The sequence below is a fragment of the Saimiri boliviensis genome, chromosome 2, assembly GCF_048565385.1.
Source record: "Saimiri boliviensis isolate mSaiBol1 chromosome 2, mSaiBol1.pri, whole genome shotgun sequence".
NCBI classification, from domain to species: Eukaryota; Metazoa; Chordata; class Mammalia; order Primates; family Cebidae; genus Saimiri; species Saimiri boliviensis.
Genome location: NC_133450.1, coordinates 224,232,390 through 224,257,438, shown reverse-complemented (window position 1 = coordinate 224,257,438; position 25,049 = coordinate 224,232,390). Strand labels below are relative to the sequence as shown.

The 25,049-nt window shown below is 40.2% G+C and overlaps 1 protein-coding gene across 7 annotated transcripts in view; it reads right to left on the bottom strand.

The window, feature by feature from the left end:
* LOC101042123 (transducin-like enhancer protein 4) overlaps window positions 1–25,049 on the bottom strand; it is a 150,455-nt gene that overhangs the window by 14,460 nt on the left and 110,946 nt on the right. For 6 of the 7 annotated variants that reach the window (XM_039475006.2, XM_039475002.2, XM_039475003.2 and 3 more), the window contains 6 exons: window positions 6,424–6,543; window positions 5,361–5,414; window positions 4,419–4,571; window positions 3,051–3,183; window positions 2,515–2,708; window positions 1,627–1,703 (listed from right to left, as the gene is read on the bottom strand). In XM_039475006.2, coding sequence (XP_039330940.1) covers window positions 1,627–1,703; window positions 2,515–2,708; window positions 3,051–3,183; window positions 4,419–4,571; window positions 5,361–5,414; window positions 6,424–6,543 — 731 coding nt within the window. Of the gene's footprint in view, window positions 1–1,626; window positions 1,704–2,514; window positions 2,709–3,050; window positions 3,184–4,098; window positions 4,195–4,418; window positions 4,572–5,360; window positions 5,415–6,423; window positions 6,544–25,049 lie in introns of all 7 variants that reach the window. The other variant, XM_074395471.1, reaches the window with a different exon arrangement.

Genomic DNA, 25,049 nt, shown 5'->3' with positions numbered 1-25,049 from the left:
CACACAGGTACATAGAATGTTATGGTAATTGGTATTTATACCTTCAACTCTCAAGGAACTCTAATTTGTCTTTTCTCCCCTATTAATAAGTCAAATGTTTACCAAGCAACTAGGCTATGGAGCCAGCACTATGTTTGATGCTACAAGGATGGTTAAGGTAGCGTCTGTAGAAAAGTATTAATACGTTACAAAAAGAAGAACCAAGATTCAGATTCCTCGGATGAAATGTAAAGAAAGGGTCTAGGTTAGGCAACACTGAAGGGACTGGGGGAGAAGAGGGCACACAATTAACACCAGGGTGACAACGAAGTGCCTGTGTGTGTGGGAGTGAATAAACAAGCAATGGGAAGTCGAGAAGAAAGAGAGCAGCACACACTAATTCCCTGAACAAACCTCTACTGTGAGCACCACTATGAACCAGGTCCCATTCTAGGCAGTGAGGCTACTTCTGTAACTCAGCAGCAAAAAGTTCTGCTGTTTTCATGGACCTTACAGTCAACTCAGGGAGAGGCAGATAATAGCTATACATAAGCATTCAAAAGGTAGTAGAACAGGACAGAACAATAGGGAGGAAGGGAGAGAAGGATAATAGGGTTGTCAGCGCAGAACGCTCTGACATGATGACATCTTAGATAACTAAATGAGACACTAAGCCACAGAAACTTTTGCAGGAAGGACAGTAAGCGCAAAATGCCTCAAGGCAGGCAAGCTACTAGGGAAGCCTCTGGGAAAAGGGGCCTTGAGCTGCTACTGAGGGTCAGATCTGGACAGCCCTGGAGACTGGGAAGACAGTACATATATGGCATGTGTAGTGACAGAGGGGATGCTCAGGGAAAGAGTGACAAGAATAAATGCACACACACAGGTGACTAACTAGGCAAGGAGGATCTGTGGCAGAGGCTTCCCAAAGGAGAGGAGAGAGAAAGCCAGCTGGGATTTTAAAGGAAGAGCCAGTGCTACTTTACAGTAAAGTCTTTGTTTCTGGGAAGATGAAGCCAATTAGCAGAGAGAACTGTGATTAGGTAGTAATAAAAAGGTGCATTAGATTAAAATAAAGTATTTGGAATGAGATACCGTGAGAGATCAGAGTGCACAAAGGGAGGCTAGAACAACTAGTGTGCTGTGTTTTGTCTTTCATAACTCAAGGAATCTGTGAATACAGAGGCTCCAGATGCCCAGAGCACGGTATAAGAAGTCAACTGAGCAAATCACCTTTTCTGAAAACAGAACTTAGCATAAGAGCGCCCTTATTTCCTTTCAGCTTTTGATGTCTGGCATGTCCTTTCCCAACATATTCAAATTTTGAACATCCAGGTTTGCACATAATAATCAGACTTTTTGAACAAAGAATTGCCTTGTAATCTGCAACAGATGTGGAGAAGACCTGACTGCTAGAGATGTCTCTGCAATTTGCATTTACATATTAAAGCACAAAATGTTAAAGTGCAAAACCCCACTTCATTACTTCTCTTCTTGTTCTAAGAGAAAATGAAAAATATCTTGCAAGGTAAAAAATACACGTCATGGGAACTCCCCCAACACTGTCTTGTGGTACTCAAAGTCTAAGGGGCCAGCAAGGGACCCAAGTTTGACACTCAATGCGTACAGAGGCAAAAAGGTACTCACGGTTTTCCTCCTGGAATGCCTGTCAGGTTTGGAGGTATTGCTGGCACACGCATGTGATGGTGTGGATCAAATCCCACCTACAATTTTTCCCAAGCAAACAACAAAAACAGCACAGTTAATTTGGCTTGTTTTTATCCTTCTCAAAATCTGTTCTAAAATCTGGGAGAATAGATCCTTTAAAAATAAGGTTTTAGAGATGAAATGATAAAATGTTTAGGATTTAATGATAACCTACTTGGAGGTGGAACATAGATTAAAAAATTAATCTAATGATTATTGAAGCTCACAGTAGAACCAAAGTGTTCATTACATTCATTGTACTATGTGATCTAATTCTGTAGGTTTGAAATTTCCAAAATTAGTATTATTTTGGAAAATTTAAAATTAGTATTGTTTTAAAAAAGACACAAAATTAAAAAGAAACTTCCTCACCTTACAAAAGAAAATGGATCTCAGATATAGTTACATGTAGCTTAATGTATAAATACCCACAGATCTCCAAATACCGCAGGTTATAGAAATTACGTTAAAAAATACATAGACCAGGCACCGTGGCTTATGCCTGTAATCCTAGCAATTTGGCAGGCTGAGGCGGGCAGGTCACAAGAGGCCAGAAGTTTGAGACCAGACTGGGCAACATGGCGAATCCCTGTCTCTACATAAAATTAAAAAATCAGCTGGGCACGGTTGCATATGCTGTAGTCTACTTGGGAGGCTGAGGTGAGAGGATTGCTTAAGCACGGGAGGTAGAGGCTGCAGTGAGCTGAGATTGTACCACTGCAGTCCAGCCTGGGTGACAGAGTGAGACCCTGTCTCAATCAATCAAGCAAGCAAGCAAGACAATCCTCTGTGTGCTGCGATATTACTTTGTGAAGCTCACAAACGCACCACTGGTGATCTCCCGTAGGCAGCGGCAGCGGCAGCAGCAGCGGCGGCTGCGCTCATCTGAGGGGAGATGTTGTGGAGCCCAGCATAGGCAGCTCCGGGGCTGGTCAGCTCTCCATTCATCCCAGCATGGGGCACAATCCCAAATGGAGTTGGATATGGACAAGGGACTGCCATCGGGGTCCTCAGGCTTGAGGCTGAAAAGCAAAATGGAGGGAAGAAAAATGAACACAGGAAACAATATTGAAGACATTGGTAAACACGTCGAAAAACAGAATTTATGGTTCAAATGAGCTTACTTTAATATTCTCAAAAGTCATTCAAGCCTCAGAGAAGTTCACTCATTCATTTTACTCTATTGAACTTTTACCATGTGCCAGACAAGGTTGGTCCCAGGTGCTTGGCTCAGGTTTAATAATTTTGTCTAATAGCCATTCGATGCTGGTCATTAGCACTTTTAATGTACTATACTCTTTAAATTGCTTTAAATTTTTTAAAAACAAGCATAAGAATATAGTAAAAACTTTTTTCTTACTAACCCAAGGGGTCAACTCCTGGTGGTTTTCCAGGTACAGGCCTCAACCCGGGAGTGGAGTTGCTGCCTGGGGTGGGTGCATCGGTTCGTGGAGTAGGGGTATTGGACTTTGAAACTGGAGTTGTAGATTTTTCATTCTAACAAGATGAAACAACACATACCAGCAATTAGAACATGGTTTTAACAATGACGTTAAACATTAAAAATGTAAAGAAACGGAAAGGAGGAAAAGAAATGGATGAGGTTCTTCAGTTTGGCCTTGACTTTCATCAATTAAAAAGGTAACAAAGAAATAAGAGTTCCTTGAGACCACAGAACTAGTTAGTATTTGGAAAGACATAAACTGAAGTTGAATTTACAGGAGAGAAGCTCATTTCTAGGAAATTGGTCTGAGTTGGACGAGACTCACAAACCAGGATGTCCTAACTGTGACTGACCATTTACTGGTGGCTTTGGTAAAGATTGGGGTAACTTTGAGCCCCTGGCAGATGGTCCGTGTCACAAGAGGCTTCCTGGTACACTGAACAGGTCACATTACAAAACAGATTCAAGTTTGAACTGTCATAGAGAGAGACTAAACAGAGAGCAGGTGCCATTAAAAGAAGGCCAGAAGGCCAAGAGAAAACAAAAGAAAAAAAAAAGCCCCAACAATCCAGCCCTCTGTCAGACACATCCTCCCTAATTTGCAGACCAACTAAAGAATCTCCTTTCCTTTAGCTGTGAATTCCAAAGGTTATTTGAAAACTAAATTTGTCTTTTTATTCCTTTTAAAAATGTTATGTTACAAGGAAATAACTGGTGAGGAAAAAAGACACACTGCACAAAATTGCAATTAACTACACAGCCACATAAGAATAGGGTACAGAGAGATTTATCCTGATGGGTGAGTAGTTCATTTTTGCATTTGTGATTTGTGATGTGAGTCAAGGTACACTTTTGCAAATGACAGATTACTTTTAGATGGAAAGGGAAAATCACTGCAGTCATATGTAGCCTGGTAATTCAAACAAATCTAGCAACAAAATCACATTCAAGCCCCAAACTAAATTTACCATAAACCACAGGCAACAAAACCATCTCTGTAACCCCAATGTGCATTTTTCATCTTTGCTAAGACGTATTTCACTCAATTTCCCCATATTCCTCTTCTATCCTTGCAAAAAGAATCACAAAATAAACACTCATCACCAACAAGTTAGTAAACTTATTCTGCTCCACAATACTTTTGTCAATTAAACTTAAATACTGAACATACATACGGACTTGGAAATAAAAGTTCTGTAAAAAATGTGAGAAACATAAAGATAAAAAAATCAAATTCAAACATCTTAACAGAGGGCCACACTCAGAGAGATGGTAAGGAGCTGCTTACAAGGCTAAGTTCTTTGGATTTGGAGGAAGGAGTACTGCTGGAAGATGCAATAGAAGCTGGACTAATAGGAGCATCTTTCTTGAGCAGGCGTGTCTTATCCAGGCCATTCTCTCTCGGAGAATGTGCTGGGCTCCCTCGAGGGGAAGATGGATCCTACAAAGGAACATCATGGATAGTAACGCAAGCACAGCACATTTACAATGTTAGGGGTGTTGGGTGTGGACATTTCTAGCCAAAAGCATTTAATGAATGTTTAGAAGCACAAATGTTCTAAAACAGATAACAATACTCACTGAAACAACTAACGAAAATATTCAGTATTGAGGCCAAAAAAAGATAGAATTTATAGTACTTATTTAAAACCCAAACAAAAATCAGAACCCCACCAATCTGAGACCTGGGCTGACCACAGAGATCTGGTGTGCCTTTACTGAGGTAGAGAAAGACACTTTACTCTTAATAGAAAAGCACAGCGACACAAAAAGGATCAATAATATACAGAAAATCAGTAGTATATTATTTTTATGTAAATAAAATGTGGGTCCCTTTAGAAATCAAGAACATGTTTTGGGCCAGGTGCAGTGGCTCACACCTGTAATCCTAGTCCAGGAGTTTGAGACCAGCCTAGGTAACATAATGAGACCCCATCTCCACAAAAAAATTAAAAAATTAGCCAGGCGTGGTGGCACGTGCCTGTAGTTCCAGCTACTCCGGAGGCTGAGCAGGGTGGATCACCTGAGTATAGTTCAAGGCTGCAGTGAACTGTGGTCACAATACTGTACTCTAGCCTGGGTTACAGAACAAGACTTTGCCTCAAAAAACAACAACAATAACAACAAAAAAACTGACAAACCTCAAAATATTTTGGATACTAATTGTTTGGACAACTAGTCTTTGACATGGCTGTGCAAGAACAGAAAATTAAAGTAGCCACAAACATACCTCATTCGAAACGTCAACCACCAAGTTGTCGTCGCTTTTCTCACCATCACTGTCCTGCATTGACAAGTGAGAATGAGAAGCATTACTTCTCCCCCCGGAATAAATACCACATTTACCCTACAGAAGTCCAGACTAATTCCTCATATCTTATAACAATGAGCTGTACGAAACCATGTTAAACACTTGACAATGTCCTATTTTCTTTAATCCTCATGATGATGCTACAGAGGCGGGTGATATGATTCTATTTTTCAGATTATGAGACTGATGCGCTGCCCACTGTACCACGAGGGTGACCTGATTACATTTTTCAGTTTACACAACTGAAGCTGATGGTTTGTTTATTACTCTAGAGTAGAGGCTGCAAACTGACATGCCCAGGCTATAGACAGGTGTGGTCTGGTTTGTCAGGACTTAAAAAAACTGCATATTGGGAAGTAAAAATCCAGATTTTTAGCTTTTATGCAGCCCTGTTAGGACGCCACCAGGGAAGCAGAGCAGGGGCCACCTGCCTCCACACTGCCCCATCAGCTTGCTCCCTTTCAACTCCTGTGACCTGCCCAGCCACTAGAGGAAAACGAGCTTCCATCCAGGCTAGGGATGTCTCTATGCTTTTTTCTGTAACATTTGGTTTCCATCCAGGCTATGCTTTATTCTGCAACATTCAGCACATAGAATCCATCTAGGCATTTAAACACATTTTTTTTTTATTTTATATATTTTTTTCCTTAAAATTTCTAGCTAACCACAGAAAATCCAACCACTCTGAAATAAATGGGGGAAGCAAATATGCCCACAGAAACATCCTACAGATCACCCAGGTCTTCTGTTAGCTGTGCAGTGAAGCATTCAATCCTCATCTGCACCTATACGCACACAGGACTTCAGCTAGCCAATTACCACAGAGCTGTAAATACAATAAATGTTTTTTTTTTTTTTTTTTTTTGTCTCTTAAAGGGTGTTACCCTGTGTTCCTGTGTTGGCTGGTAATAGTCAAAGGGTAAAATGGCTGCAGATAAAAAGGCAAGCTGGCCTCCCCTAAAGCAAAGGTGAATGAACTTACATAACGAGCTGCAATTTCCTTTTCTTCCGTTTTCTGTTTTTTGCTCTCGGAGGAGTAGTCTGTGGAGTTTCTGTGCTTCTCGGCACCTCGGAAACTGGCTGATGGAGATACCGAAGAGCTCTGGAATTAAAAGGAGAGGAAGCAGAGTTGAGAAATTATCACCTATTTAGCAGAGTGATTTTTAAGTCACTTGAGACTTTTCTTTTTGTTCTTTACTAGTACATACTTGCAAAGCTGTTAAGAGGAGACGGGAGAGAGTGGAGGAGGGGAAAGAAGAAAACAGGGATATAAAGGGAAAGACAAGTAGCAAAAGACAAGGGAGAAAGGAATGGGGAAGAACGAACAAGCGAGAAGAGGCATAGAGATGGGACAGAGGGAGGAGAGGAATTAAAAAGGGTGACAGGAGTTAGCGTAAACTCAAAACAGAGAATGGGTCTGGTTTAAAGGATATGCTGTACTGCTGAAGTGCCTTTAGAAAGTTGGGAAAGGAAGCAGTCATGAGAGAAAAGGGAAGGAGAAAAGGCTAGGCTTTTTTTTTTTTTTTAATTTGCTGGATAAGGGAAAGCCAGCATTTCAAGCTTCTACAGAGAAACTATAAAGTAGAGCTTAAGAGATAATTAGTAATTCAATTTTAAAGAAGGCGGCGGGGAGAATCAATTTTTGGGAATTTGAGCAACCAAAGACAGCAGTCATGTGACACATCGGTCACATTTATAAAATTTTGCTCAGCACCATATATTAAGGGCCTGGAAGATGCAGAGTGGCAGGAAAAACACCACCTGCAAAAATGCCAGTATTTCTTTCTCATTCCTACAGTTTCCATGAACCTGCTCCTTTTAATCTCTGGAAACCTAGGAATGCTGCTGGGGCCAGGGAATGGAGAAAGATGCTCCATGCCTCTTGGGATCACATTTAGGCTCAGCCTGTGTACTTCACCTCAGCTTTCAAGGAGCTCGCAACTGGAACAGTCTCCCATACACACAAGAGACATGGGTGACAAGACCTGAAGCACAGATAGACCTGACTCTATCTGCCAAAAATGTCAGGTGGTTATTGGACAAGAGCTTAAAATCATGGATGAAGAAGTGAAAAAAGTGCCAATGAAAACTGCAACTAATCTTTTCAATTGCCTAGTGACTACGCTTCAGACAGACCAGAGAATATCTAAATGCAGGCAAGGGTGGAGAGCAGGAGCTGGGTTGAGGACCACACTATCCTGCTGAGTGGTGAATGGCAAAAACCTGAGTAGGCCAGTCCCTTGGCAGGGTACCAGGGCAGGGTTCCCAGATGTGAATTAGCCTAGCCCAGGGTAAGAACGGGCTGATCTTGGAGGGTAGTAGAAAGAGTATCTGAAAATCTCTATGGAAAAGAGTTATAGGAAGAACAAAGTATCACCACTGGAACATCTCTGTCTGGAATGCAAATCAACTCAGAAAACTGGTCAGTAAAGCTCTTCCTCATTCATAAATTTATCTTTTGAACTTTTTTTTTTGCTCTTAGCCTGTTGGTAATAACTGACATTTACAAAAATGTACAACATTTACAAGGGCCTATTAATTAACTATGGGAGAAAGTGTGTTATGCAGAACTTTTGGGTCTGTGTTTCATTTTATTTCTACTGAACCATAATGTCACAATCTCTTTTGTGGCATTTCTAAACTTCCAAAGCACCTTGTTAGAAGACTGATAGGATTTCTTCACATCTGTGATGATGGCAACTCTACCACAAGCTCCAAAGGTATACAGGTGGGAGTTCAGTGGGGGAAGAGAGATGGGCCCAGTGAGTGGGTGCTCAGTACGAGAGGCTGGGGATCTCTAAACCCTTCCCTGCTGTGCTAGCTCCTCTTGAGATTTTATATGAATACTCTATCCCTTTCAAACATTCAACTTTAAGCTTAGTGGCTGAAAAGACTGCAGGCATTATTCAGTAAGGCTGAAGACTGATGCAAAACATTACAAGCCAAACAATTTTTTTAAGTGGACTACTTCTTGACTTCCGTGTATCTCCGCTGAGTTCCAAACATTATTCCCACGTCGTAAGACTTGGGTCAACGCTTCTGCTTAGCTTTCACACAACCCAATGCACTCAGCAGGTTTTCATGACCATTGAATACATGCATGCAGTCAACATCTGCGGATTACTATCTACCATACTTCACGCCTCAATCCCATTTCTAGTTTTCACCCTCTCCAGTCTAACCACCTCACTTGTGGAATTCATATTTCCAAAAGAAAGGTTGAGTTTATTCTTACTCCTCTTTTGAAAGGACAGTTTCCTCCTGTTCACAAGGGAAAAAAAAATCCAAATTTATGAGTATGGCTATTTTCTAAAGTCTTCACTCCATGCCCCAACCCAGCGCCCTGGCCTTGTATCCTACATCAGCACTATGAGCCAGTGTTCCCCTGGGTTCTGTACTTTCATTGCATCTGTAGCCTTTTTTCCCCTGGCTTATGGCAATGCTTATTTTCTCAAGATCTTTTGAAATCTCCCACTATCCTTAAGCATCAGCTCTAATGTCACCTTTCAAAGCTTCCTCAGATGCTGTCAGGTGAAATTAATCATTCATTCCTCTTTGTTCCCTTAACATTTTGTTCCTCCAATGAGTAAAGCACTCACAGGAAATTTATTGCTTTGTTTACAAGGCCACTTCCCACTTCAGGCTGTGGGCTCCCTGAGGGTGGGAGCACCTCGCATCATGAGCAGAAGGGAACCACCCAGAAGTATTTTGAACACAAATGGCTGAACATCCCCTCTGTACTCCTCAATCTCACTCCAAATCTCTCATGAAGTATTTCTTTTCCAAGTGTAACTAGGATGAACAATTCCATGAGATACCAGTCACTAGAGTAAGATTTATATGGTAGTATCCTTGGAATCGGTAATATGGCAATTCAGCCCCTTCTTGCCTTTGCTCCAGTTACCTACCCTTAGATGCCCTCATCCGAATAATCTGACACTTCACACACACAAAAAAAGAACAATGGAGTGTATGTATCTTTTATTAACAATTCTCTAAGCATTCCAACCCTGATATATTCTATTGAAAGTTATTTCCACATTGCTTAAGAGGAAAAATTTCTAAACAAAACAATTTCTTAAAAATACTAAAAGGCAATGCCTAGTTAGATTTTTATGTTTATTTATTGGCTCTTATGTACAACCAAATACTTTATTTTTCTTAAGCTAGTTGTTTCTGGGTGTGCATGCAGCACTATATTTTTGAATTTGACTGTAGAACAGAGTTACATGTTGGAGTTTCCTGGTAGAATGATAAAGTAGTTAATTATCACTAGCATTTAAAGGTTAAGCTGCACAATGGGCACTGGGGCAATCAGCAATGTTCTAATAACATAATTACTCTAGAATCAAATTGGACTTGGCACAGACTCTCATCGTGAATCTTGTTAAGTCCACCATTCTGCCACAGGAATGCCATTTGGATCTTTGCTGGGCACGTGAATAAGAGGAATTAAATAAATACTGATAAAGTCATGCTTTTACTAGAAAAGCTTTTTTATTTCTCTATTATGATTTAAAAGCTCAATTTAGAGTAAATATTTCTCAAGCTTACTTAATAAGAAACTTACTGAAGCTGTATTGTGACCCTATAAATCTACAGATTTGGAAGGATTAAACACAAATCTTTCTCACTACAGTTTGATTGTGTGTGTGTGTGTGTGTGTGTGTGTGTGTGTGTGTGTGTATCTCAGCAAATCTGTTAAGATTGGAGAGTCACAGTCAGAAGCAATGACTGATCCAGAGAAAGCAGAATATCCTGAATGTGAATGTTTAGTAAAGCTCTAGATTTTAAAAGCAAACATTTATACTGGGATATTTAAAAAGAACAGGCTAGATTTGCTTAAGAAAAAGAGAGGAAAACAAGGAGAAAACAATAAAAAAAACAATAAAAGTTTAAGTCTTATTACATGGAAACCTCTACATGGAAACCTCAACTGCTTTGGTAGCAAAAGGTAAGTTTTAAAAAGCGATTTCCAACATCATAAATCAGGTTCTAATTTCACTATGAGAAGATTCTAGTTTCTAGTTTAACGTCCACCCCAAATTTACTAAAGCTGTTGACCAAGTCAGATGGAAAATTGACACCTCCAGCAACTTGAAAGGGATGGCCCCACCCCTCTACCTTTACTCCTCTGCCACTTCAAGATCAAAGATGGCAATGTATGTGAAAGACTTCTATAAAGTAGCTCCCCCCCAAAAAGAAGATGCCATTGTTATAATTAGCCAATTTTAATAACAGGGAGCACAGATTTTAATAGCAGGCAAGAGCATCTCTCTGGAGTCAGACTGCCTGGTTGAGTCCAGAGTCTTCACTTAATAGCTGTGTAGCCGTAAGGGATGTGCTTCAAGTCTCAACCTCTCTTTAGTCTGGGGTAACAACATACTATCCTCAGCCCCACAGGGTGCTTTGAGGACCAAGAAAAATAATCCACATAATGTACAATGGACAATCACAGGCACATAGCCTAGCCCCTCGACAGTGCAACTTAGTCCTATCACTGTACCCTGTACTCCAGTTGATTCTACTTACTTTAGAGATTTGGATGGTGAGCTACTGTGGGTTTTCTATTTTAAATCTTATCTAGGTCTTTTCTAGACATTTGTATAGCACTTCCCCCAGCACAGATCTTCTGATGGCCCATAATTACAGGGTTTTTATATGCTGTTATTTACCAAAACTCTTCTTTCAACAATCACAATAAAGTTTTAGTTCCATACTGTACCAAGGCAAGAGGGCAAATATCGTCTCCACAATGGACTTTCTAATTTGATTTCAAATGTACACCATGCTAATTTTAGTTTCCATTCATGTAGGTGCAGCACTTAGACTTCCCCGCCCAGAGAAGGTAACAAACAGAAGATCATGCTAAAGGTCGCATGGACAACCATGATCAAGAAGCCTAAAATCATTTGTTATGGCTTGTTTGCTCATCAGCTATGGCCCTCAAAAATCCTATCTAGATGGTTCCAAAGGGTAGACCAGTTTTCAAACAGATAAACGGAATAATGAGGAGTCAGAAGGCGCCATTAAGATCTGCCAAGGTTAACTGCAAGTCCTCATTTGCCCTTTCTATACTTGTTGTCCAGGCTTCCCTTCACTCTCAAAAACATCTTCGTTTAGATGATAAATTACAGTTACTCTAACTATAGTTCAGTCACTACAGAATTCTCGAACATTAATCAGGGTCAGGGACAATTCAGGTTGTTTGTTTTTGGGGATGGGGATGGGGGACACTGAGACAGAAGGCTGAAGAAGGTCCCTGCAGATCCTTTGCTGATGCTATACCAAAGTCCTCAATCATAATTTCCTCTGCAACCCCTTAGAAAAGCAAAAGACCCATGTCAAAAATAGAAATAAACACTGCTGACTCTACAGTTGTGAATCATCCAGAGTTGATCATGTTCACCAGACCTCAAAGCACTGTTTTTCTATATTTTAGAAATACTTCGAATAAGTGTGGAAAATATCCTGAATAAATCTATGTACATCAAACTACATAGTACCATAACCCAGCTAGTTTCAAATTGGATTTTATTGTACAGAATTACACAAAATGTTTATTTTCCCATGCATTGAGCTTTTTATAACTGATAAAACATTTTAACATATTATTAGCTCATTTACAGGGAAACAACCAGGATATACAGAGAAAATAATCTTTACTTGGGAAAAAATATAAAACCTTTAGAACAAAAATTATTTGGTCAAAATGCACAAGTCTCACATACTGACACATACACATGTAAAGTTATGTAAATGAACTTAAAATTTATAGCATGCTGGTGGTAAAAAACTTGAATATAGTAGAGCTCTGACGGAGCCAGTCACTGGTGTCAGTTTACTGCTCATTACAGTAAGAGGTTTTTTTTTTTTTAAATAACCTGCTTGATTAAGGAAGTCATTAAAAGCACAATCCGTATAAAACTCCCACAGAACTTGCTTTTTTGAAATTAACATAAATCAAAACTCACCTTCAAAAATGACTGGGACTTTCTGAAGACCTGCCCTTGTTAAAAGATTTAATATAATCTCCATATAAAGTAATGAGTCTATTCTTAACAAATGTTTCCCTTTCTATAACATTTCATGAACAATATACTTTTTAGAATGTTCTATTATTGTTTTTGTCTCTGCCTCTCTCCTGGTAAGAGAAACTTGGATCAAGATAAACTTCTTTTGCAAGTAATCAAAATATTATCAAACCAGAGGAATCAACAGTCAGAAGAATAACTGAGCAGAGAGGCAGTGTCTACAGTGGTTATGCTAGAGGTATAAAAGTCAGACAGCCTTGGGTTCAAGACCAGACTGTGTATGTAACACTTGCTATGTGACCCTGGAAAAATTAACGAACCTCTTTAAGCTTCCATTTCTCCAGTGGGTAAGATGAGGGTGATATAGCAACACTTCCCTGAAAGTTGCCATAAGGATAAAGAAGAGTTCACAACGTGAAGTATGTACCTAGCATCTAGTAAGCCCTCACAGAGAGAACTATACCTTTTTGGCAAATGCGAAAACAACTGCATAATTTTTGTCCACTTAAGGACCCATTCAACAAGTATTCAACCCATTAAGTACAGAAACACATGAAATGTCTTGAATAAAATATTAATATACACCCTGAAGAATGAAATATACACTTTGTTTTTCAGTAGGGCTCCTCAAGTCAAAATACTTAGGATACAAAAGTTTTACGTATTTTTTTTCTTCATGTGTGGTAGAAAACACAGCACTTCAATATTCAGTCATTCATGTTCTGTTTCATGGCCTCAGCATTATGTATTACTTGGTCAGTACAAAATGCCCTAATAATTTATAAGGTATCAATAAAATTGATTTTAAATTCGAACATTATCTTAATGTCCTCTTGGGGTTTCTTGACTGTTGCTTCCTTTTCCTGGAATAAAGCTGTTGGCTCCACCCCAGAAATTTCATTAAACAGTTACTTTAGCTGGCAAACTGAGCTGCTGGGACATGATGCTTTGACACCGAAGACATAGGGTTGATTCTGATGTAGGGAGCTTAGCTTAGCTGCCCTCTATTGAAAGCTAGTCTGCATATGGTGCAAGCATTGGGCCACACAAGGAAGCAAGTGGATCAATGAGATGGAACAAGTGTAACCCCTCACCACTGGGGGAGAGAAGAATCCAAAGCACAAGCTGAATTAATCAAGTAACCCCATTCCTGATCATTATAGACAGCACAGTATTGTCTACCAGAAATTGTAATAAAAATTGCCAAGTGCACACAACTTTGTATTGCCTTCATTGTTTAAACTACCTATCGCCCCAAAGTCATTTCACGCTTTTCAATCCAATGGACCTCCTCAAAGCCTGCAAAGCCTAACATTCCTGTGTGCATTTGCTCTCCAGCAAGAATTCTCTGCTCTCCTTAATACAGATTCTATAAATCTTGTATGCCAACTCCATGTAAATTACAGTCACATGCACTGGCCACTTTCTTCTGGGATTATTTTTTTCAGTATATGACCTATAAAACATATCCTAAACCACTCATTCACCTATTGCCTTAAAATCAACCTTACTAAGTCCCACTGGCAAATCTCACGTGGTACATGAGTTTGACTGCCATAAAAACAAAAGTGGGGGAGGGTGGGCAAAAATTTCTTTCCTGAATTTTCAGGGAAGGTACACTGGCTTTATACCTATTCCTGCACTGAGCTCTGTTTTTGAATGAAAATATCGACACAATCCTAACAGCTGCTTTAAAAGAAGCTGAAGTAGGATAGCAGCTCAGAGAAATAAGGACTAAACTTTATTTATTTTTTTATTTGGACTAAACTTTAGGACTTGGCAAGCTGTATCTCAATGGACCAGAATCATTTTAATAACTATTAAAATGTATTAGAAAAGAATGTCTTTTTTTTTTTTGCTGTTTTTTTTTTCCAGTAAACTGTTTTAATCTATTTGAAAGGCGAAACATTTTTTTTTTCCGAAGAGTATTAACTTGACAGTGCCTCGTATATAGTATTCTTAGGTATTATGTATGCAAATATACGCTATACAATGTCTGAGAGTAATACGACAAGAACAAAGAAAGAAATGGCAATGTATCAATTTAAAGGGATGCTGTCTAATAGTTTTAAGGTCGCTAATCAAGAACTCCTGGTCTTCTTCATATCACCACAAAATGGCTAAACAGTTTTCAGTGATCGCTTAACTGATTGGTCTTAAGGGTTTTCATTAAAATATTTAAATTATTCTTTAGAATGGCACTGCCAGAGATATAATGTGAGCCACGTACATATTTTACATTTTTCTGATAGTCAGTTTTAAAAATGCATAGCAGTAAAATTAATTTTGATATATTTAATCTAATACTTCAAAAATCCAACACACATAATAATACCAAAATTATTTGTGAGGCATTTTACATTCTTTTTTTAGTACTAAGTCTTCAAAATCCGATATGCATGTTATACTGACAGTACATCTCAATTTGGACTGGCCATATTGCTGGTGCTGAAAAGCCACATGTGGCTTGTGGTTACCATGTCAGACAACACAAGTCTAAAAGTTTTCAAAGTCAAAACAGAAATCAACACCCATTAAGACAAACATCTCGCACTTGATATAAGTAACAGGTGTGATCTAGCCCCTGCCCACCTTCTCCAATCTGATCTGAAAATTTCCTTCCCAGAGCACTGGAAAACCCCAATTTTTTCATCCTTCAGAGCCTTTGTGCAGACTTCTGCCAAGTACTCTCTTTCCCAGCCTGAGTGGCTAGCATCTTTTCATCTTTTATATCTCAGCTTAAACGTCACATCCTCAGAAAGGTCTTATCTGTGATGCTATCCCAGAAGCTCCCTCTAGTCAACCTCTAGCACAGCCCCTGGTGTGCTTCCTTGCTAGCACTGTGGCTGTGGCTATTCTTTTGATTATTTAACTCATCTACCTGACTAGAAGTTCAATGAAAGTGAGGACCATGCCCATTTTGATCACCACGAAAATCCAGGACTTTGGTGTTTTAATTGACAGCTACTGAAAAAATGGGCATAAAACTTGGGTCTGCTCATGTATGCTTCATGTTATCATGTTATTTCATTATATTAAGATAGGAGATTATGCATTTCTAAAGGTCATGCACTGTCATGTCTTATTTCTTTGTATCCTCAATGCTTAATGCCTGTAATAGAAGAACAGTGGCTCTGTGTGTGTGTGTGTGTGCATGCATGTATGCACATGTGTGTGTGTTATATGCATGTATGTGCAGGCACACCAAAACAGGCAGACAGCCTCACAAATAATTTTGAAAGTGACAAGGTGACAAGATAATTCTCAGAATTACACTGAAAAGACAGTCAAAGCTGGTGACTTTTCACTGTTGCTGTCCTCACCAATCAAGGATGCAGGCCCTTCCCTCAAGGTCAGTGGCAGGCTTGGCCTCTGGGTGGGTATGCAATAAATATTCATTGTTGGATGAATATATGAAGGCCACCTTTTTAAAAATTCTAATATAAATAAATCTTTCCCATAAGAGAGAAAGTTTTCAACAGGTTATCTCCTTCCTTGTCTCTCATCACACACGCCTCAGCTGTCTGTGACCACAGGGAAACAAATCTTACTGAAGTCTGACCATTGAAAAGACAGAATTTAAAGGAATCCTGCCTGACAGACCCAGGGAAGAATGCAGGCATCAGCACTTTTTCTGTGCTGCTCATTTAGAGGATAGTGACCCTGGGGATCTCCTTGAAATGTTTATCCCCAAGGAGGTATGTGGTAAAAGGAAAAACACCCTTAGTACACCCCCCCTTTTTTTCTGGGTAGTAAGTCACCACACACAGATGATGAAAGAAAATGGCCAATATAAGGCAGACAGATACAATACTTGTTTTTTAAGGAAAAGGTTTACTTTGGCTGATTTTTAAGTTACAGATGACTACCTGCCGCTTTATGTAAATTTTTACTATGTAAAGTGATGTAAAGCATTATTAGTATCAGCTGTGACTGATAGTGACTTCAGTATGCTGAGGAATGAAAACAAATGAGATACAGCTATTAAGAGATACAATTTCAGTTCATTCTACAGAAATAATTTCAAGCTTTCATATGACAACAAGATCTAAAGACACAGGAGACTTTGAAAAAACATACAAAACACTGGAAGAACAGGTTGATTCATCAAGCATGGGCCAAAATTACTCTGGTCTACCCAGGCAAGAGCACTCCACTAACCAATGCTGAAATGTTGACAGACAAGTCAAGTTGTGATCTAATCTCTTAACCCTCCCACCCCTGCAGCAAAAGATCATAGGTCAGAGAGCTAAATTATAAGGGACTGATGAAAAACAGCTTAGTCCCATTCTACTTGCCATCTCAGACAACTGTCTGTGAATCCTGGTCTATCACTCCTGCTTCTCTGACCTTTCCCTCTCCCTTTTCCTCCTTCCGTTTGCTTCTCTCTTTTCCATTCTCCGCACCCACCTCCCCCTCCACCCTTGCTCTGCCAGCAATACCTCTGTCAATACTCTGTCTTGCTGGTGGCACTGTGGGCTAAAGAGGTTGTTGACCTTTATTCTAACATGTCCTTTTAGGTTAATTACTTTTGTATACTCGGTGTACCCAGTGACATTTAATCACTACAGCGCTACTCAGTAAACAGAAATGAATGGAGCCAATTGCAATTTGGCATCAAGCTAAATGGTGTAGTAATAGCAGCATGCTGTAAATGGACTGCAAGAAAATACTCTCACTCACCACACAGAGAAATGAGGTGAATGCCATTCAATCAATCACTATTTTATTAAAAAGAAAGAATGCTAGCTCGGTGTGCTTTCGTTGTTTAATACTAAATATGGCTCAAAGGACACGATGAACTTTAATGCAAGGACAATTCATAAATGTGTGCTAAACCAATGAAGGAAGATTAAAACAACTCAAAGCAGACGTACAACTTTCACGGTCCAGTCCATGTCTCTCTTTACATGCATGCACATGTGTGCACGTATGTCCCACCACAGGACAGCTCTCTGCCAACACAGCCAACAGTCTGTTATCTTATGGTTTATAAGCTTCCAGGGTACAGTAATCAAAATGCAGAAGATCCCACAACCTAATGTGTACAAGAAAGTATCCAGGAGCATGAGATTAATCAAATGTCATGTCACAAACATTTGAGCCACTGACATCGTTTCTCAAACAGACACCCACTGACCCTCCTCCACTGAGAAGAGACAGTAGATTGGAGAGGTTATTAGCAACCTTGGCAGGGCCAGCTAGACCACAGAGGTTGGCTGGGGGAGATTCTGCCTAAGGGTTTTCAACACTAGCTGGTAGATGGAAAAATGAATCTTTATTCCTCTATCTGAAGAATAACAACAAGTTAGCAAGCAGAGATTCATGTTGTAATACCAGATGAACCCTGTGACATAAGTTGAATAGCTATTCTGTGTTGGTAATGTTCTAGACATTGGAAACACAACAGTGAAAAAGGCACCAGCTTTACAGCCAGCACTGAGAGTAGAATCTAAGGAAAAGGGAAGGAAATACACATGTGCTCATGAGGTTTCAATCCTGAGCTCCAGCTTCTATCAGCTATGTGACTTGCAGCAAGTTAACCCCTTGGGGCCTTAATTTTCTTACCTGTAAAATGTAGATAAGGGTATTTTACCTATAGGATTGTCACTGCTGTAGTCAGTCTGTGTCCCATCAAAAGTCATACGATGAAACTTAACCCCCGAGGTGATGGTATTTGGAGGTTGTGCCTTTAAGTGATTGGGTCAGGAGGGCAGAGTCTCAAGAATAGGATTAAGACCCTTATAAAAGAGGCCAGAGAAACTCCTCTGCCCCTTTCACCGTATAAGGACACCGAGAAGGCATCATCTATGAATTAGGTACTCATCAAGCACTTAATAATGGAGGCTCCTTGTTTTTAGACTTCTCAGTCCCCAGACCTGTGAGAAATAAATTTCTACTTAAGTTTATGGTAGTTTAACAGAGCAACCCGAACAAACTAAGATAGTCATGATAATTAAATGAGGTAACTACCTGAAGTAGAGGCATACCACCCTTCCTTTCATGTTTGTTTCCGGAAACTAGAGCTGCTATGACTGTCTCTTCTAAGCCTTTGAAAGAGGGTAATGAACACTTTTTCAAGCCTCAAGACTGGGGAAAAGCCAGTTCACTTCTCCACAGTCAGAAGTTCAGACAGCACATTCTCAAGTCTGGGCATCTGCCTGCCCTCTTGGGTTGGTGTTTCCCTTCAGAAGTTGTGCTCTTCCTCCAACTTGCAGAATTCATGTCAAATGTGCCTTCTAGGGCAACCTTGAGTTATGGTGGCATGTGAAGGCTAGGCTTCCATCCTTGACTTCACTGGAATTTGACAAACAACTCTAAAGTGCTCTTGAGTGGGGCCTCAAGACTAACATGGGGGAAATGGACATGCAGACACATAATCTCTTATTAATAACAAAGCACGAGGGTTATTATATTGAGTCCCCACTAGTTGCCAGGCATTCTGCTGGGCCCTAAGGCACTAGAAATACAATTAAAAGGGTGAATGGGGACCCTGTTCTCACAGAGCACTGGTTCTAGTTAAGGGACATGAAAATAAAGTAAAACAAGCTGCTAATGACATTAATAAGAATAAAACAAATGCAAGTGGCAATGTGTTGCAAAGGACATAAGATGCTGAGACTGAGAATAACTAGCAGCCAGGTGGCCAGGAAAGGCTTCCGCTAAAAGATGACATTCTGGCTGACACCTGAAGCAAAAGCTGGAGCCAACCCTGCTGACAGCCAAAAGACTATACTTAGAAAGAGGGAATAACACATGCATAGTGCTGAACAAGGGGAAAGTTGGCAGTGGCACTGGAGCACACAGGAGGGCTGGGCGCTGACGTGGAAGGAGCAGGTGAGAGGGCACAGAAAGACAATATGGCGGAAAGGAGGCCGAGAGTGTGCAGGCCCAGTCCACGGTGAGGTCTGTTTCATTCTAAGGGCCACTGAAGGGAACTGATGAGATGACACACACATCCTAAAAATCATTCAGAGAGGAGGCTAGAATCATAGGAAGAATTTTTAAAGCCTTTAAGAAAAGATTACATTGCTACCTCTATCCTTTGCAATTAAAATCAACAGTAAGTGTACAATATAAACCTTCCATGTATGCTAAAATTAACTAGTGGAATCCTAGTTGCAAAATTCTGAATCAGATCATCAGAGCTGAGCTTTTGGCACTTTTGATGCCTCTACTTTACTCATGCTGTTGGTGTGGGCTTAAGTAGACCTGGCAGTTAATAGAGCCTTGGAGGAGAAACGGGGGGACCAGTAAGCAGCTGTTGCTGTGGTCTGGGGGAAACGCTGGTGGTTTACACTGGAGGGGTACTGAGCAAGAACAAGAAGATGGATCTGAGATGTTAGGGTATAAATGAGTGACTTACTTCACACAAATGTGTGTTTCTATGTGAATACATACAAAATTAGAATGAAATCATTTGTCAATATAATAATGCCATCTTCACGCATCTGCAGTAAAATACAATTTCTTAGTTTAAAAAATGGCAGGAATGAGCTGTGTGTGGTGTCTCACGCCTGTAATCCCAGCACTTTGGGAAGCCAAGGTAGGGGGATCACCTGAGGTCCGTAGTTCAAGACCAGCTTGACCAACATGGATAAACCCCGTCTCTACCAAAAACACAAAATTAGCCGGGCATGGTGATGCATGCCTGTAATTCCAGCTACTTGGGAGGCTGAGCAAGAGAATCGCTTGAACCCGGGAGGTGGAGGTGTGGTGAGCTGAGATTGCGCCACTGTAACCCAGCCTGGGCAACAAGAGCAAAACTCCAGCTGAGGCAGGTGGGCTGCCTGAGTCAAGGAGTTTAATACCAGCCTGGGCAGCATGGTGAAACCCTGTCTCAAAATATTAAATTAAATTTAATATAATTTTTAAAAGTCAAAATTGGTAGCACATTCCTACAGTCTCAATTACTTTGTGGGGAGGGTTAAGGTGGGAAGATCTCTTGAGAGTGGGAGGTAAGCAGAGACAGCACCACTGAACCCTGGCCTGAGTGACAGAGTGAGATCCAGTCTCAAAAAAAAAAAAAAAGAAAAAAGAAAAAAAAAAAGCTGGAGTCTTTGGTACCCTACAAGAATGCTCCTATCCTTAGGGGAATCAAGGGACTGCAGGATGCATGTGAACAGCATCCTCCAGGTTAATCACAGAAGGGAGAAAAACAACTAGGAACTTGATAACTACTGATCTAATCAACCAGAACTAAATTTCCACAAAGTTGTATCCAGTATGTAGGACAGATGCTAAAGAACAAATTCTGATCCTTACTCAAAAAACTTAGATAAAAGGTAAGCCATATTTCACGATCAAGAGAAAACTGAATTGTAAGAGCATAATGAGGCACTGGCAAAAATTACGCTTCAGGTTTGTGAAGGGGTGAAATTTACCCACTGAGACTTCCTATGAGAGAGGTAGACCTGGAACTACTTGGGAAGAATAAGCATTACCAGGACCCAAACCTGCACTGAGGCTATTTCAAGCATGTGTGTGTGGCTAGGCTAAGTCTGGAAAGAAGGAGGGGAAGAGTAAGGCATACAGCAACAAGCACCCCCAAGAAGAGTCCTATAATCTGGGACGGGGTCATGGCTGGGATGCAATAAATTGGCAGGGAGTAAACAATTCAAAGGACCAGGCAGTGGTTCAAAGTTCTGGCAGGGCATCAGAATCACCTGCGTGGAGCTTTTAAAAAGCCCCATCTGGACCCCACCCCAGAACAATTAAATCAGACTCTCTCCAGAGACGGTAGGCTTAAGTGAATGGCCTGGATACAGGCTATCTTAAAAGCACCTAGGTGATTCTAAAGTTGACAACCTCTGACCTAAGGCATATTCAGATAAGCAACAAGCCACTGTGATTGCTATCACTTACCACTCCTAATCAACTAGACCTGCATACCTATCAGCACCAAGTCACCTTCATCCTTTCTGAGAGCACAATTAGCTCAGCAACAACAAATCCCAGACTTTCTTTCCTTGCAGCTGATCACTTCAAGATGAATCACATTTCAAAACCACAGCTGGGGGTTGGGAGAGAGAAAAAAATGCAATCATAACCATGCCCTAAGATGAGGCAAGATGCTCTTTACACATTTCTGAATATTGAATGCAGTGCCTCCATGCTTGACTCTACAATACTGACAAAGTGATGTATTTTGAGTGCCATAATTAAAACAATAATCTCAACAAAGTGGGCATTATGAGATAATTGGCCATCCTCAGGTATTAAGCAAACTGTGGTAAAAGCCAAGGATACTCATCGCCAAGGTCAATTACAATAATTGCTTATTTGAATTACATTATTGCTACTGTAAACCCTGCCTGATTAAGAAAAAAAAACAATAAAAATTGATGTAACACATACCACGGGGAAATGACCTGAGAAGAAGTTCTTGTTCAACTATTGGTCATTTAAAAAATTGTATCAACTTTGTGAAGCCTCCACTTATATACATATGCCTGATGCCTTTAAATATACACACACACTTCCTTCGCTTTGCAGAATGAATTCGGCAAGGAAATATGCCTATCAGAAATTAGAGAAGTGGCTTAGAAGAGCAACATATGGAAACACATGGGAAAATGGAGTAGTGGGTCAAACTAATAATAAAATTAAAGGGTAGAGAAATAAATTACTCTGTGAGTTGCATTCATTTTTCATCAATACATTACAGGAGAAGTCATCACTGCCTTTTACAGAAACTGAGTCTCTCAGTTATGCTGGTTTATAGCTTGTGGGAAGATATGCTGTCCTCCACAGGCCACTGTCAGCTTGTCTAGATTAATACTCAGGCAGCTCAAGTAACCAGTGGTCAACCAGAAAAGCTCTGAAGACGAGATGGGAGAAAACAGAATTTTTGACCTTCCTTCAGCTAATTGGAATGTATTTGGCAATCGAAGAGTATAAAACTTCTTTTTAAGTTGCGATTAAACATCGAGACTTTGATGTTTTATACAGCATTCTTCCCCACAATTAACTTCATTAGTGCAGTTAATTAGTGGGGAAGAATACCGTATAAAACATCAAAGCCTCGGTGTTTAGTGTCACCATCAGTTCAGCTAAACAGTAATAAAGAAATAATTTCTTAAAACACATTTTGCATGCTCAGCACTTCTATTTACAAGTTCAAAGTGTATGACGGAAACATTTTTAAAAATATCCAAAGAGGCTATCCACGCTGCAACCCGACTGCACTGACAGCAACAAGACACCATTTTATGTAGTATAATTCAGTGGCCAGGAACGCCACTTAAAGCAAAAGAACTGAGACATTTAATCAGTTACTAGGACTGTTATAAATCTACCAATACTGTGAAATGAAGGAATGGGGGATACCCAAGGGAAACAGTCACAAGAGCTATGTAATCTGAAGGCTAATTCTAATTAGGCAATAGACAGTGGGTTTAGCTTCAATCTTTTGGGGGATAGAAGGAGAGGCCAAGCTATAAAATAAGAACTGCAGATGGCAAGTCCTTATAAGCATTATTGGACAGCACCAAGTATACTGTGACCCCTCCTTTGGTACACAGTGTGCAGAGATGGCGAGACTATTAAAATGTAAAGATCAGCAAGGTGGGACTTCTCAATAGGAAGTTCTCATCTTTAGGTGGGAGGGACCAGAGATGTCATCTAGCCCCTTGCTACTTAAAGTGTGGTCTATTGTCTAGCAGCATCTCCTGAGGGCTTGTAAGAAATGCAGAATCCCAGCCTCACCCCCAGACCTACTGAATCAGAATCTACATTGTAACCAACATGTGTGTTTTTCATGCTCATTAAAAAGTTTGAGAAGCACTTGTCTACCTTAACCTCTTCATTCTGTACAGGAAGAAACCTGAATCCTAGAGGATGAAGTAACTCATGCAAGGTCACAAAGGGCTGAAACTTGAAGACAGGCCACTGATTTTAAGGACTACCTCTTACAGGAGGCTCCGCAAATGACACCTGTGTGTTGTGTAAAGAAAACAGCCTGTACAAAGAGCATCGAGGCAACATCAAGAAAAAAGGGCAAGGAAGGGGCCAAGGAATAACAAGGGGCTGACAATTCTGGATTCAAATATATTTGATGTAGACTGAGAACTCTACCAAACAAGTAAGAAGTGAAAACTTGTAAGTTCTATAAAAATGAAAGAAGAAAAAATAATGTTACAATGTTTTATTTTGTTTTTTGAAAAGATCAGAGAAGGAAGAGCTCTGAGACCTCCACTTGAGAGATTTTTTTGAAGGGAGAGACAAGGAAGAAAATTTGGCACCCGTGGGGCCAGCATATATGACCACACAGTTTGTAGACGATACAACTCCGGGACACACCAGAACATCATAGATTCATGTGAATTGTGCTTCTGCATAACTTGTATGTGGCCACAGCAACATTAACCCAAGCCCACGAGCGAGTGAGGAGCACGGTGAGCTCGATGCATCACCCATGGATGGATCCAAAGGTCAATTAGGATTTGGGGGAAAAGAAGAATGTAGGCTACATAGTACAAACTGAAGCAATACTATCATTATTGTTAATCTATAATTAATGTGTGTCTTCCCAGTGAAATGTGAGCTCCATGTGGGCAGAAATTTCTTCATGGTTTTTACCACTGTTATCTCCAGAGCCTAAGTGCAGTAGCTGCACCAGACTAGATGACACCAAATGACAAAATTTTAAAAGCTTTTAGTACGTATGGTTTTGGGGGCTTATTAAATATAGACACTCACTGGATTTAGCATCATACAGCAAGTACTTCACTGACGATGAAACATAACTGACAGATAAACTTCACTCTTGGGAGCCATTATTAGTTTCCTGGGGCTGCCACAACAAACCACCACAAACTAGGTGGCTTGAAGCAACACACATTTATTTCTTGCGGTTCTGGAGCCTGTAAGTCTGAAATCAAGGCATTGGCAGAACCAGGCTCCCTCCAAAGGCTCCAGGGGAAGAATCCTTCTTTGCCTCTTCCAGCTTTTGGTGGTTGCTGGCAATCCTTGGCATTCCTTGGTTTGTGGCAGCACAACTCCAGTCTTCCCTCTTTTCTTTTTATTTTACATTTTCCTCGTGGCCTTCCTTTCTGTGCCTCCTCTGTATTGTCAAACCTCTCTCTCCTTATAAGGACATGAGTCACTGGATGCAGGGCCAACTTAATTCCCGGATGACCTCATTTTAACTTGACGACATCCGCCAATACCCTATTTCTAAACAAAGGCACATTCACAGGTACCGGGGATCAGAATTGTATTACATCTTTATGAGACACAATTCAACCCAGAAGAGGAATCAATATTACAGATGTTTTGAGAATGTTTAGAAACTGACTGGCTCAAAGCTTTTAAAAAAAGTTTAAAAAGATAAATGATACGCCTAAATAATGTGATAGATATGTAAACTTTCTAAATTACAGTCATCCTTAGGTTATCCATGGGGGTATGGTTCCAGGACACTCCTCCCTCTCCCTTGCAGATACCACAATCAGAGGGCACACAAGTCCCCAATATAAAATGGTGTACTATCTGCATATAACCTAGACACATCCTCCTGTATATTTTAAATCACCTGTAAGTTGCTTATAATAACTATAATGTTATTTATAAT